The 12,346-nt window shown below is 49.7% G+C and overlaps 1 protein-coding gene across 1 annotated transcript; it reads left to right on the top strand.

Annotated features, from left to right (window-relative positions):
• The first annotated feature begins 6,924 nt into the window (after positions 1-6,924).
• On the top strand, positions 6,925-9,984 carry Adrb1 (adrenoceptor beta 1). The gene has a single exon (XM_052182846.1). It carries the CDS (start codon positions 7,211-7,213, stop codon positions 8,609-8,611), a length of 1,401 nt encoding a protein of 466 aa, XP_052038806.1. The 5' UTR covers positions 6,925-7,210; the 3' UTR covers positions 8,612-9,984.
• Positions 9,985-12,346: the final 2,362 nt, after the last annotated feature.

Here is a 12,346-nt window from a genome sequence, read left to right as displayed (position 1 = left end):
TTTTTTAGTTTTTAATTTCTTGTGAAGTCTTTTTCTAGTCATATATTTGTTTTTTAGTTTTTAATCCGTTTTCTTTTGTTGTTGTTTTTTATCTTCAGAGTTAGATTTTTATACGGCCCACAACAGCATGTATCAAAGGTGAGATTTTGATTTGTGTGGATAAATGCTGTGGTTAGTCTAGATCTATTTTACTTAAACCAATTGAAAAACACAAATGTCACATGACAGAGCCTTTCCATTTGTTCACTTCAAAAATCTACGTTAAGACTTCTCCAAGTCCCCAAACGTATCCTGCAATTAAGTTCTGCTCACAAGTAGTAATCGGTAGCTGGGGCCTACCCACCAAGGATGTAAGATTGAGCAACTGAGGGTGAACTTGTGGAATAAGAACTTCAAAATGCCTTTCTCGACCCTTGAAGTCATGGATTTTTTCCCCTCTTAGTTCAGGTTCTTCATAGAAGGCCACTGCCCCTTAACATTTAATTACGGGATAATCTCTGAAGGGGGAACAACCCTTACTGTGAGATAAAGGTCTCCAGTGGGTTTTATTAAAGGAGAGGCAAAGCTGAAATATTATGGAAAATAAATGTCACGTCAAAGGTTTGATATTATTTTCAAAGCAAGAAACCTGACCATAGTGGTTATCAACAAAACAGTCTTCAGACTGACTGTCCCTGCTGAGGCAAAGGCCATGACAGGCCTGGACCTACCAAGATCTGCACAGACATGTTTACAGTCTGTAGATAATGAGTTCCTTACACACAATTAATATCTATACAACACAGAGAAGCAAGAGGACGTCTGTTTGACATTCTCATAGTACGGGGGAAGAAAGAAGCCCCGTGGTTGGCTTTCTCACCCCGAGATAAAGCAGGCAATCCTTTCCGCCTATTCCTCTTGGCAAGTCTGTTCACTTGGATGGCCCCCATGCCCGCCTTCCATGGCTGATGGGAAAACACAATGCCCTCTTTTATTGTAGAGAATCTTCTAGACATAACCTTTTAAGTGGCTCCTCTAGTACACAGAAATGTGGTAAGCCATTTTTACAGGTCCAAGACAAATGGGATACCGGGCGTTGAGAAGAGGACGTCCCTGTCCCTTGGAAACTCACAGCTATGGGCTTCGGAAGTCTTAAGGCTAGCAACTCATCAGATCCCACAACATAATTGTTTTTCAGGAGCACGTCAAGACAGCTAAAAGAAAACCTAGGTTTTTCCTTAACTCAGGCAGTCCATTGCCCCAAGCCTGGACTTGGACAAACCTAAGAAAAGCTGTCAGCCAGAGGCTTGTCACGTGTTACGAGAGTATGCATATTGCCACTAACACATTCACGTGGGATTGCCACTGACTGACCACTCTTGATTCCTTACACGGGAGTGACAGTGAAAACCGTGAGGGCTGGTTTAGGGCTGCGCTGTGCTGTCATGCACCTTCCTCTTCCCCTTCAAGGTGCCAGTCAGCTGCTAAACCAGGGACTAAATAAGAGGACAGCTCCTCTTGGGGTTGCTAATAGTTCAGGGCTGAAATATCTTGAAATTTAGATGGGAGATGCATGTGTACAAATCTTTCCAGTGGAACTGCTTGGGCAGGGGAGCTTGCCTGGGAAGCCTGAGTTCCATCTTCAAAAGCCTTGTAAAAGGTGGATGCAGAGAGGCACCACGAGCCTGTCCCACAGTCACCCCTCGGCCTGTGTAGTCACACCTGCACACAGCAACCTAAACACTTTTTAAATGGGGGCTCAGAAGAAGGCTTAGCAGTAAAGAGCTCTGGCTGCTCTTCCAGAGGTCCCAAGGTCGATTCCAGGGACCACATGGCATCTCATCTTTGTCTGTAACTCCATTTCCAGGGGGATCTGATGCCCTCTTGTCATCTTCTTGGGCACCAGGAACACAAAGGATGTGCAGGCATACAGACCAGTGGAACACTCATACATGTAATAGAATTAAAATTTTCAAAAATCAGTGTGGGGTATGGGTTGACACGAACCTCAGTGGTTTAGCCTTTACTTACCAGGCATCTGAACCCAACTTTGGTACCAATCCCATAGAAAGAAGAAGAAGAAGAAGAAGAAGAAGAAGAAGAAGAAGAAGAAGAAGAAGAAGAAGAAGAGGAGGAGGAGGAGGAGGAGGAGGAGGAGGAGGAGGAGGAGGAGGAGGAGGAGGAGGAGGAGGAGGAGGAGGAGGAGGAGGAGGAAGAAGAAGAAGAAGAAAAGAAGAAATGCAAGTTCATATGCTAAGTAAGGATAAAAGATGATTTGCTCATGATAAGAGAATTAAAAAATAGTTCCCTGCTACCCATCCTCTGAGTCATAGTAAATACTGAGTATGAAAAAGAAGGGTCACACTGACTAAGAAGCTTATCTCAGGGCACGGACTCTTCTGCAGATCTTGGCACCTTCTGTGGTCTGAAAGGTCGCAGTGATAAGCCGCGTATTACAAATACATAGTGTGTGGATTTTTTAAAAAAGGCCCATAAAGTATGTCACTTATTTCACACTTAATTCAGAGAGAGGAGAGAGGGAGAGAGAGACACACAGAGAGAGACAGAGAGAGAGAGACAGACACAGAGACAGAGAGACAGAGAGACAGAGAACAGTGAATTCATTTGAAAGGTAAAGTCACTACTGAAGGTCAAATGACGAAGCCAGGACAGGACAGGAGCCTGGATCTTCTGCCCCTCTCCCTCCCCATCGGAACTCTTTCCAATGCATCCAATTTTTGAAAAATATTATTATTGGCTCTGACATTGTTCAATGTACTTGTCAGACACACCAGGAAGAGGAGGAGGCAGAGAGGGAGGAAGGGGGTGGGGAGAGAGGAGAGCTGTTGGATTTTCTAAGTAGCCCAGCCTTGGCCGTGCTTACTGTATACGCTCCTCTGTGCTTGTTGTGATTATAGGGGCTGCAGTTGCTTGTCCCTGTGTAAACTGTGCCTACAGATCCAGCCTATGACCTTAAGTGCCAGCCTGAGCCAGGCTGTCCGTCCTTCAGTTAGCACCGACTGATCGCTGGAGCAGCCATATGGCTGTAGGTGACAAGCTGTGTGTCTATCCTTAGGATAAACCACTTAAGCTCTGATTGGGAGATCTTTTGATTAGTGATAGCTTGATTACAAGCAGCTCCAGGTTATTGTCAGCCTCCAGTACAGTTTCCCAAGTGGGTTTTGATGTTTCCTAGGGTTTCCCTGGCCTGCCTCTCAGCAGTTGTCTGTCTGCTCACCTTCATTTTTAAGAGTGGAAATGTCAGATTCATGGCGTGTAACCAGGAGTGGGCTGGATTCACTATTAATCACTGTACAATAGATATGTGAGTTGATCTAGGACATGACGTGAGATTCTGAGATCTTCCTGGGGTGGGTATGGTGGGTGGGGGCAGGGAGAGCGTAAGTAGTGTTATAACATTTGCAGCAAGTAGAAATTAGCTGAGTGTGGTAGTTCACAAAAATCAGCACCTAGGAGCCCAAGACAGGAAGGCTGCTGTGGGCTTGAGGCCAGCCTGGATCACAGGACAGAATGGGCTACACAATGAGACTCTGCTCATAAAAGGGTGTTTTGAGGTGCTTATATGGAAATACTGACTGGTCTGTGTGAGTTATAAGTGTGAGTGAAGATTCCAAGTTCTGAAATATTCAACCATTCCTCATTTGTGTAAAAAAAAGTATTTTAATTAAATATGACATTTATGAATTCAAGTTAAATATTAATTAATGTCAAGTAATTATTAATGAACATGGAAGCTGTAAAAAACGGTAAGACAGTTCCTGCTCTCCATAAACATGTGACCTAGAAAAGGCAAAAATCATTCTGAGATCAAAATGATTTAAGAGACGTGGAAAGGCAATCTGTCATAGCCACCTAAAACAGTTGTCGTAGGTCAGTGGGAGATGATTTCCAGAAGCAACAGGCAGGGGAAACAGAAGGAGGAAGGAGAAGCAAGGCAAGACTATACCCCAGCTACGGAAAGAGATTAGACCCAAAACTAGGACAGAGCTTCCTAAGATGTGAGCATACAGAACTCTATGCTGTGAGCTGATAGCGATGCAGCTGGACCTTTGCCTGCTAGGTAATTGCTGCCCTGGTGTGTGAGAGTGAAGTTGGAATAAGGGGAGTTAGTCACCGAGAGCCCACAGAATACTAAGTATCCTGTAGGGTGCAGGGAGCAAGGTGGGAAGCAGCACAGGTGCGAACTCTGAGGAGGAGGAGTCTCATGATTCTCAGGCACTCCCATTAGCACCAGGTTCCTAAGGACTGGTCCACTTGGAGTGGTAGGTCAAGTACAAAAAGACCTTTTGACCCTGCAGCACATAATGAAGGATAGCATCAAACTAAGCTGATGCTAAGTTTGAACAAGGTTTGAGGGAATGGGCTGGGGGTGTTAAGTGGTGACTTGGCTGTGAAAGGATAGACACACAGTTGCTAAGAGATCCTGCTAGGTATCAGAAGAGCAGGTTGTTACTACTCAGACACCCCTGTGCTTTCTGTTCTGCATGCAGAGGCAACTGTCTGGACTTGAACCCCTCAACCTTCGGAATTCTGAGCCAAAATAAAGCCCTTTTTACATTACCCAGGTTCAGGGATCCTGTCATAGCGACAGAAAACAGACTAAGTCAGTTGCTATGTTGAACTTCCTCTTAATCTCATAGCCTTATCTAAGGAGAAGTATTACCAAAAAAAAAAAAAAAGTAAAATCTTCTTGCTAGCTGAGGCTACACTATTCCAAGCTCACCTGTTAGGACAGCTGAGGAAAGTCCCTACGAATATCTGGGATTCCTCTCTATAAAGGAAGGCCCTGCTAGAAAAGCCCCACTGGGTTTTTGAATGCTTACTTGAATGTGTTTATTCCACAGAGATACAGAGAAACTTGAAGTAACACCAAATAATCAAGGAGAAAGTTCCAGGCGAGCCACCAGATCCAGAATGGTTGTGTGTTGCCTGCTGTGTTCATACAAATAAATATCGCAAGGTTACTAGCCCCGGATCCTGACTCACATTTCTAAAACTCTGTTCTGGCCTTATCATCCCCAGAAATACTGTGCCCTGGGGACACGAGGTTGACACACTGCACCCCAATAGCACTACTTAATAGAAGGCCTATTTCCACACACACCAGCACCCAGAGGCCCTTTCTTGGTCAGCCTTAATATCAACTCATTTCAAAATACTGGTTGCCCTTTGAGCCCTTCCGGCCATCCCCTAAAAGCCCAAGAAAGGGGAGACCCTGGCTTGAAGAGGTTGGGGGTGATTATGGGTGCCAACTCTGTATAATCCCTATTCCCAGATTCTCAAAACTCTCCAAGTTGGCAGAACTGAGGCTTGGTAAGTCCAGGGCAAGGGTGAGGAAACAGATCACTCCCCGGTGGTGACAGTCTCAATGGTCTGAGCCCAAAGCACATCCATGGGTTTGACTTTATCAAGAGTTATTCTGTAGATGGACAGCTGCGAGTGGCAAGGTGAGAATACCAGCTTGGCCACATGTTGATGTTCCTCCCAGATGCTAATCTTTTTATTCCAATGCAAGAAAGACTCAGGAGCATTACATAACATTATATAACACTACCGTGCACCCTTCCCTTCTGAGACAATTGGGAACTGTTTGCTTCTCAAGAACTTAATTGCAGATTTCCTTTTTTTAAGGCCTGAGGTGGAGGCATTCCCAGGGGTAGATCAGAGGACCTCATCCCGAGGTCCATCCTCAGTTTCCGTCAGGAGATGAAGCCAAACCCTCTAGTTTCAGATTCCCTTGATAATGTGAGGGGGGAAGTGCGATGTGACATTAAATGCTTTCAGATTTAATCGCCTTGAGTATTTGTGTATTTTCTTCCCTCATCTCCCCAAAGCTAATCCCACAGTTTTGAGAATCTAGCCACCCTACCAAGAAATCTGAAATCCCAGTTCATGACGTCAACCAAAAAGGGATAGCACCTCGTGTTGACTCAGCTCAGATTGTAAAATCCCATGGGTAACGGAGCACAGATGCCGATGTTAAGGTGTTAGTACTGGAGCCAAAAAGTCTGAAGCACCATTCTCTGTGTTCTTTCTACTCGGGTGGTGGGGGAGGGGCGGCATCATTTGCTCTGGATTTAATGTTGCCCTAAAGTTCTCCTTTATACTCAGAACTCATTGCATCCTTTTCCTTAGCTGGGGTTGGGGACTTTGTGTGTATCCATCTGGTCCTTGGCGATGGTAGTTAAATCCACAAACCTTCCTTTCCTTTCCCCATCTACTGCACTTGAAGGAGAGAGCACAGCTCCGCGTGAGAACAGCGCCCAGAGAGCCTTTCTGACAGATGCGCGCCCTGCTCCAGCAACCTACCTGGCTGCAAAGTTTCCTCTAATCACTAACACCCACTTCCTATTCCCCCAAGCTGTCGTGCTGGCCGGGTCCCCTTGAGATCAGAGAAGAGCCAGGCTGCCTGATGGCAGAACCAGTCTCACAGCTAAATTCCTCCAATCCCAGCAGATAGGCTGTCCAAGGCACTCCGGCGTCTCCGGAACGCCTGCAAGGTTGCCTTCTAGCTACCAGGAACTGGGCACTAGGGGTAGAGAGGCAAGGGAACTACGGGGAGCCGAAGGGAAATAGGGGCGCTCTTGCGGGAGCGGCAAAAGGAGAGCTGGGTGCTAAGGCGAACAGAGACGACTAGAGTGAGGGGCACAGGAGGCGGCGGGGCGCCGCAGGGGGCGCAGCAGACTAGACTCTGGAAAAAGCTTGAGCAGGAAAGGGCGCGCTCGCTGCAGCCTGTGGGTGCCGGCTGCGTAGTCCGCCCGCAGTCTTTGGAGCCTTTCAATCGCGGGTAGGAGGGGGTGCTGGGTGTTGGGGGTGGGGGCACCATTGTCGGGGGCGTGCCTTGGCGGCGATTGGCTGCGGGAGCCTGACGCGCGGCCCCGGGGGCTGGCTGGAAGGGGGGTGGCAGCAAAGGGGGGGAGGTGCTGGGTGTTGGAGCCGCCGGCCCCGCGCGCTCAGAAACATGCTGAGGTCCCGGCGGCTCTTCCAGCAGCGACAGCGGCTCCAGCAGCAGCGGCGGCGGCGGCGGCGGAGACAGCGCTCGGCTACGGAGGAGAAGGCGCCCGGCGTCCATGCCTCCGGCCCCGAGCCGCGGCTGTCCTGACCTGGCCGCGACCTCCCCGCGCGGGCCCCGCAGCCCCGGCTCCTGGGGTGCTCCCCAGGCGCGGCCCAGCCCCGCCACACCCCCCGCCCCCGGCCTCCGCAGCTCGGCATGGGCGCGGGGGCGCTCGCCCTGGGCGCCTCCGAACCCTGCAACCTGTCGTCGGCCGCGCCGCTGCCCGACGGCGCGGCCACCGCGGCGCGGCTGCTGGTGCTCGCGTCGCCTCCCGCCTCGCTGCTGCCTCCAGCCAGCGAGGGCTCAGAGCCGCTGTCGCAGCAGTGGACCGCGGGTATGGGCCTACTGCTGGCTCTCATCGTACTGCTCATCGTAGTGGGCAACGTGCTGGTGATCGTAGCCATCGCCAAGACCCCACGGCTGCAGACGCTCACCAACCTCTTCATCATGTCCCTGGCCAGCGCCGATCTGGTCATGGGACTGCTGGTGGTGCCTTTCGGGGCCACCATCGTGGTGTGGGGCCGCTGGGAATACGGCTCCTTCTTCTGCGAGCTCTGGACTTCGGTAGACGTGCTGTGTGTGACGGCCAGCATTGAGACCCTGTGTGTCATCGCCCTGGACCGCTACCTCGCCATCACGTCGCCCTTTCGCTACCAGAGCTTGCTGACGCGCGCGCGAGCGCGGGCCCTCGTGTGCACAGTGTGGGCCATCTCGGCGCTGGTGTCCTTCCTGCCCATCCTCATGCACTGGTGGCGGGCTGAGAGCGACGAAGCGCGCCGCTGCTACAACGACCCCAAGTGCTGCGATTTCGTCACCAACCGGGCCTACGCCATCGCCTCGTCCGTCGTCTCCTTCTACGTGCCCCTGTGCATCATGGCCTTCGTGTACCTGCGGGTGTTCCGCGAGGCCCAGAAACAGGTGAAGAAGATCGACAGCTGCGAGCGCCGTTTCCTCGGCGGCCCGGCCCGGCCGCCCTCGCCCGCGCCTTCGCCGTCACCAGGGCCACCGCGCCCCGCAGACTCGCTGGCCAACGGGCGCTCGAGCAAAAGGCGGCCGTCGCGCCTCGTGGCTCTGCGCGAGCAGAAGGCGCTCAAGACACTGGGCATCATCATGGGTGTATTCACGCTCTGCTGGTTGCCCTTCTTCCTGGCCAACGTGGTGAAGGCTTTCCACCGCGACCTGGTGCCGGATCGCCTCTTCGTCTTCTTCAACTGGCTAGGCTACGCCAACTCGGCCTTCAACCCCATCATTTACTGCCGCAGCCCCGACTTCCGCAAGGCTTTCCAGCGCCTGCTCTGCTGCGCGCGCCGGGCCGCCTGCAGACGCCGCGCAGCCCACGGGGACCGGCCGCGCGCCTCCGGCTGCCTGGCAAGAGCTGGGCCGCCGCCGTCCCCCGGAGCTCCCTCGGACGACGACGACGACGACGCCGGGGCCACCCCACCGGCGCGCCTGCTGGAGCCCTGGGCCGGCTGCAACGGCGGGACGACCACTGTGGACAGCGATTCGAGCCTGGACGAGCCGGGGCGCCAGGGCTTCTCCTCGGAGTCCAAGGTGTAGAGGGCCAGGCTCTCTGGGCGCACGGACGCCGCTCCCCTTAGTCCCGGGCTGGACACGGGCTCTGCATCCCTAGAGGAAGAAAGCCCGCCTGGGCGCCCCTGAGCCGCTCCCCCGGAGAGAGGAGATCTCTGTTTACTCAAGACCGAAAGCAGGTGAAAGCAAAGCCCCACAGATCTATTGAATCATCCGAGACGTACAGAAAAACCCCCGGACCGAGCGTTGCGCTAAAAGGAAAGTTTGGGAGGAGTTGGAAGAGTGTGGCTTAGTGTAGCTTACTGGTTTGTCTTGAGTTCCTTTCTCTCTGAGGTTCGGCCTTTCGTGTGTTTAATGCACCTTTAGGCATTTTCCCCCCAGGTGGGTTTTGACACTTTCTGCAAGGACCCGAAAGGAAACTAGGAGGGGAAGAGAAGGGGAGGGTTGGAATCTATCACCTGGCCTTCCGGTTCCACACCTAGGAACCTAAGTATTCAGCTCTGGTTTGGGGTGGGGGCGGGGGCGGTGATAATTAGCCAGGAAGTGTTTCCTTTTGCTTTTCTGAAGAAATTGCATATTAATTCCGGAGTACTGGTGTCTCCTTTTCTTAAAGCAAAGGGAAAAGAAGGATGCAAAACAGACAAATCTGGTTTCTAGAAACTGTGTGGAGCACCGTTCACCTTGCTTTCTCCTGGAGGGCAAACTCTGTCCCCTGCACGCGCGCCTCGGTGGTCCTGCTGTGTGGGTCCTCTACCTCACTCTGTGCACATTGCACAGCAAGATAGAAAGACTTGTTTATATTAAACAGCTTATTTATGTATCAATATTAGTTGGAAGGACCAGGCGCTGAGTCTCTCTCTGTGACATGTGACTCTGTCAACTAAAGATAGGACAGAACAAAAGGAAACAGTTGAGATTATTGCACATGTGGCTAAAAACAAAGACAACAACAACAACAACAAAAAGGCAGTGGTCAGAAGGCCATTTTGCACAGTGTTAGGCATTGTAAAATCCATAGAAGTTGTTAACTTACACAAAAAAAAATTAAATATTTTTAGTGGGACGGGGAGGTGGGCAGATCTTTAAAAAGCTAAAATAAAATTCAAACTCAGTTTCTCTTGTCTATTATGTTATTGAGTTGATGGCTTATTGGGAAATTACTTTTTATACTCTTATCATGGTACTGTAAGTGTATCCATATTATAAATATTATTATCTTACATATTTTTATTATTATTTTTTGATGTCCAAGTGCCCACGTGAATCTGCTGGTAAAATTTAGCACTTGTGTGTATATTCTATCTCTTCTTGTGTGTGTGACCAAGTATTTATACTCTGGTGCAATTAACTACCATGTGGAGAATTGGTCCATGTGCAATAAAAACAGCAGTGCAGCTGAATCGAGGTTATGTGCCGTGTGTCTGTAAGGGGTCCGTAAGGGGTCCATGATGACAAGAGAGACTGAGTGTTTGCTTCAAAATACAGACTGGCAGCCTTTTAATATCTCTTCATGACTCAATCACAGAGCAAAGTGCCTCTAGACCAAATAAGGCGCTCACCAACAGAGAGCCACAGATTTGCCCTAAATTTTCACAGCCGGATTCAAGGTATTCCAGACAACTTAGGCACCCTCAGGAGCCCATCTGCCGCCTGCCTGCCTGCCTGCCCGCCGGCTGCAAATGAAGAAGGGATTGTATATCTTCTGCAAAGGAGACCTAGAGAAAGCCAGGTAACTCGGCAACAACTTCTCACAGAAACACAGGCAGGAAGGAGTGACCCACTGGAGACGTCGCCCACTTGAGACATGGTGAGTGGCTTCCACGGCTTATGTTTGTGTCCCTGTTGTAAGCTGCAGTGGATTCACAGTTCTCCAGTGGCTGATTAGAGGAGAAAGGAGAATGTTCGTTCTTAAGCAGAGGTATATAAGAGGGCTCCTGAAGCACAAGGAACCCCGTGCAGAAGCACCTGGGTCCTTTTCTGGGTGGGCAGGAAAGGCGAACTGAACTTCCTAACTTCACTTAACTTCCTAACAGAGTTATAACACCCAAATGGATAGAGGTTTTTTTCTTCTTCTTCATTAAACTTAGTTCCCGGGAAGAGTATAGTAAAATTCCATCCTGAGATTAATTGTACATTCCCCAAATCTGTTTATTCAATATGTTTAAACAAGCTTTTCATTTCATGACTGAACCATAATGTAACCAAAATGAAAAGTGTACGGTTTTGGCTCAGGCCCCACTCTAAGGTGGACAGACAGTTCTTCCAGGCAAAGGTAGGACTCCCCATCCTTTCTCCAGAGGCATGTTTGAAAGCTCAGGGCTGTGTAAGAACCATGCTGGCCTCTAGACCCCTGGGGAAGGAAGGGTGAGGAGCAGCAGCCCTGTCAACAAAGGCTCCTCACAGGTTTACCCCATGTTTCCAGAAAGAGAAAGTAGGAACTGGGGAAGGAAAGAAAGAGGAAGGGGAGGGACGGGGAGAAAGGCATGATGGTAAATGATAATACTTAAACTTATTTTGAAAATGTAAATCCACCTCAGGATAAAATAGTACTGTAAGTTCCCTGGGAACTGAGGTTCATTTTAGTATCACTGCCCCCCCAATCCCCCCACCCCATGTACGTGTTTTTTGTTGGAGGGATTTTCATTCATAACGTTAAAACTCGGTCTCATTTGAAGAACCCTGAAGTACCTGGTTAATGCCTTGTCTACACAAGAGAGCATCCCCCATCCCAAACAAGGGTGCTAGTCTGCCAACCTCAGCTCTGAATATCATGAATGTTCCTTCAACTCTAAGAACATACTGTATTAACTGCTGGGTAGACGTGTTCAGTCTCTTTAGTGAACTAGAGAAAGTCACTCTGCAGAGGGATCTGCACACATGGGCTTGCAGGAAACAAGAAAAGATTTTTGTGGGATCCTCCAAACGGATATTCACAGGTAGGCTGCGTCTAAGACTCTGAATATTCAAGAAAACTACCCTGGGTTGTTATTTTAGGAGGAGAGCCCCATGTTTAGGAACGGTGGAAACTGGTTTGCCATTCTCAAAAGTTACAGTAGCCGGTTCTGTTGTGTTAGCTGCTGAAACAGTATTGCAGAGATGGCTGGGAAGAGACCATGTAAAGGCAGGGAGGAAGCTGCCTTACCCTTGTTCACATCAAGTTGCCAAAGGTAGCCACCGTAACATCACAACAGCAGACACAATACAACTAAGCTTTGGTGACTTGCTATGCTGGCTGTAGAAATGGGCACTGCCGGGCTTTGTAGTGGTGGAGTACTCAGAATTTGGGGGATATATACATCCCCTTCCCCACAGTGTAGCAATGGACATTGGGATGGGCCCTTCAGGGGCTTGCCGCTGCTGAGCTTGGCCTGTTGAGTTTATTTTCCTGTTCTGTGCTTTCCTTGGAATTGGAATTATTAATAACTTCTAAGTGTCTATTGGGAAACCTTTCCTTGTCAAGCACACTTCCCCCAGCTTATTTAAATTTCACATTGTGTTGGATTGCTGACTTCCTCTGACATTATGTAAGATTGCTAGGTAGAAAAATTCTCTGCCCCTGCCCCTGCCCCATGCCGGAGGGGGCAAGTGCACTGAGAGCTGGGTTCTTAGCAGCAGCTTCTGAGGAAGCGTCTAGGGGAACCTTAGTCTAGAACTTGTGTTGCTAATTGTAACAGACACCTTCTGCATGTCTCTGACAAAGCTGGACCGTGTGTTCTTTGGGGCGGGGGTGGGGGGAATAAAACTTAGGAGTAGTTCAAGTTA

The sequence above is a fragment of the Apodemus sylvaticus genome, chromosome 1, assembly GCF_947179515.1.
Source record: "Apodemus sylvaticus chromosome 1, mApoSyl1.1, whole genome shotgun sequence".
Classification (NCBI taxonomy): domain Eukaryota; kingdom Metazoa; phylum Chordata; class Mammalia; order Rodentia; family Muridae; genus Apodemus; species Apodemus sylvaticus.
The sequence above is the reverse complement of the archived record's forward strand: the minus strand, read 5'-3'. Positions and strand labels throughout refer to the sequence as shown.